General features: G+C 52.1%; 1 protein-coding gene across 1 annotated transcript, besides 1 other annotated feature; it reads left to right on the forward strand.

The window, feature by feature from the left end:
- Window positions 1-1233, forward strand: Tc00.1047053455171.9 (trans-sialidase, putative; the record flags this gene model as incomplete). The annotated part of the gene is made up of 1 exon (XM_797115.1): window positions 1-1233. A coding segment is annotated over one exon (1233 nt), but the record flags the coding sequence as incomplete, so codon positions are not given.
- Window positions 1-1233: a sequence feature (heterozygous, Esmeraldo-like haplotype).

Genomic DNA, 1233 nt, shown 5'->3' on the forward strand with positions numbered 1-1233 from the left:
GAGGAGGGAAGGGAGAGAGAGTGAGCCGCAGAGGCCCAACATGTCCCGGCAACACTTCTATTCTGCGGTGCTGATCCTCCTCGTCGTGATGATGTGCTGCAACACTGGTGGGGCTGCATCCAGTGGGGTGACGCCGTCAGGGCAGGGATCTTCAAAGGGCAAATTGTTTTTTTGGAGAGATGTGGAAAAAACAGGAAACGAAACAGTGGATGCGCTCCGTGTTCCCAGTATTGTGGAGGTGGATGGTGATGTGTTTGCCGTTGCCGGGGCGAAGGGCAGGAAGAAGGATATGAGCCGTTTTAATGGGATTGCCTCGGAGCTTCTGACGTTGACCGATCAAGAAAGAAAAGAGTTGGATACGGCTCAAGTGAAGACACAAGTGCTGGAGGAATGTTCTTCCAAAAAAGAGAAATGCTCCCTCCAAAACGCTGATCGTACTGGTTCCCAAAGCGTAACGGGAGTAAGTGTGGATCGACCCACAACAATTGTGGAGGGAAGTGATATTTACATGCTTGCTGGAATCTACGGCCTTGAAGGTACTACCGATACGGCTGGGAAGACTGAAGGATATGAATTGGGGCTTTTGCTGGCGAGAGGGAAAGTCAGTGGCGAGAACAATGAAAAAAGAATAAGTTGGAATGATATTGACACTCTCCCGACCATTTCTAATATCCAGCCAAAGAAATATGTGACAGTGCCGTTTGGCGGCGGTGGATCGGGCGTTAAGATGGAGGACGGTACGCTTGTGTTCCCTATGGAAGGTAAAAAGAGGAAGGTGAGTGACACAGAAAACGATGGAAAGACTGTCTCACTGCTCATATACTCCTCAGCCACTCAGAGTTGGAAGCTGTCGAAGTGGATGTCTGCCGACGGCTGCGGTGATCCCTCCGTCGTGAAGTGGGAGAAGGACAAACTCATGATGATGACTGCGTGTGATGATGGCCGCCGCAGGGTGCACGAGTCCGGTGACAAGGGAGAGTCGTGGACGGAGGCACTCGGGACACTCTCGCGCGTGTGGGGCAACAAACACGAGGGATCTGAGAAGGGCGTTAGAAGCGGATTCACCACGGCGACGATTGATAAAAATGTGATGCTCGCCACCCTGCCAGTGTATGCCAAGAAGGTCAATGGAAAGAGTGAACTCCATCTTTGGCTGACGGACAACACGCACATTGTTGATATTGGGCCGGTATCCGGGGAAGAGGAGGACGTTGCCGCCAGCTCCCTGTTGTA

Source organism: Trypanosoma cruzi, genomic scaffold, assembly GCF_000209065.1.
Source record: "Trypanosoma cruzi strain CL Brener 1047053516699 genomic scaffold, whole genome shotgun sequence".
NCBI lineage: Eukaryota > Euglenozoa > Kinetoplastea > Trypanosomatida > Trypanosomatidae > Trypanosoma > Trypanosoma cruzi.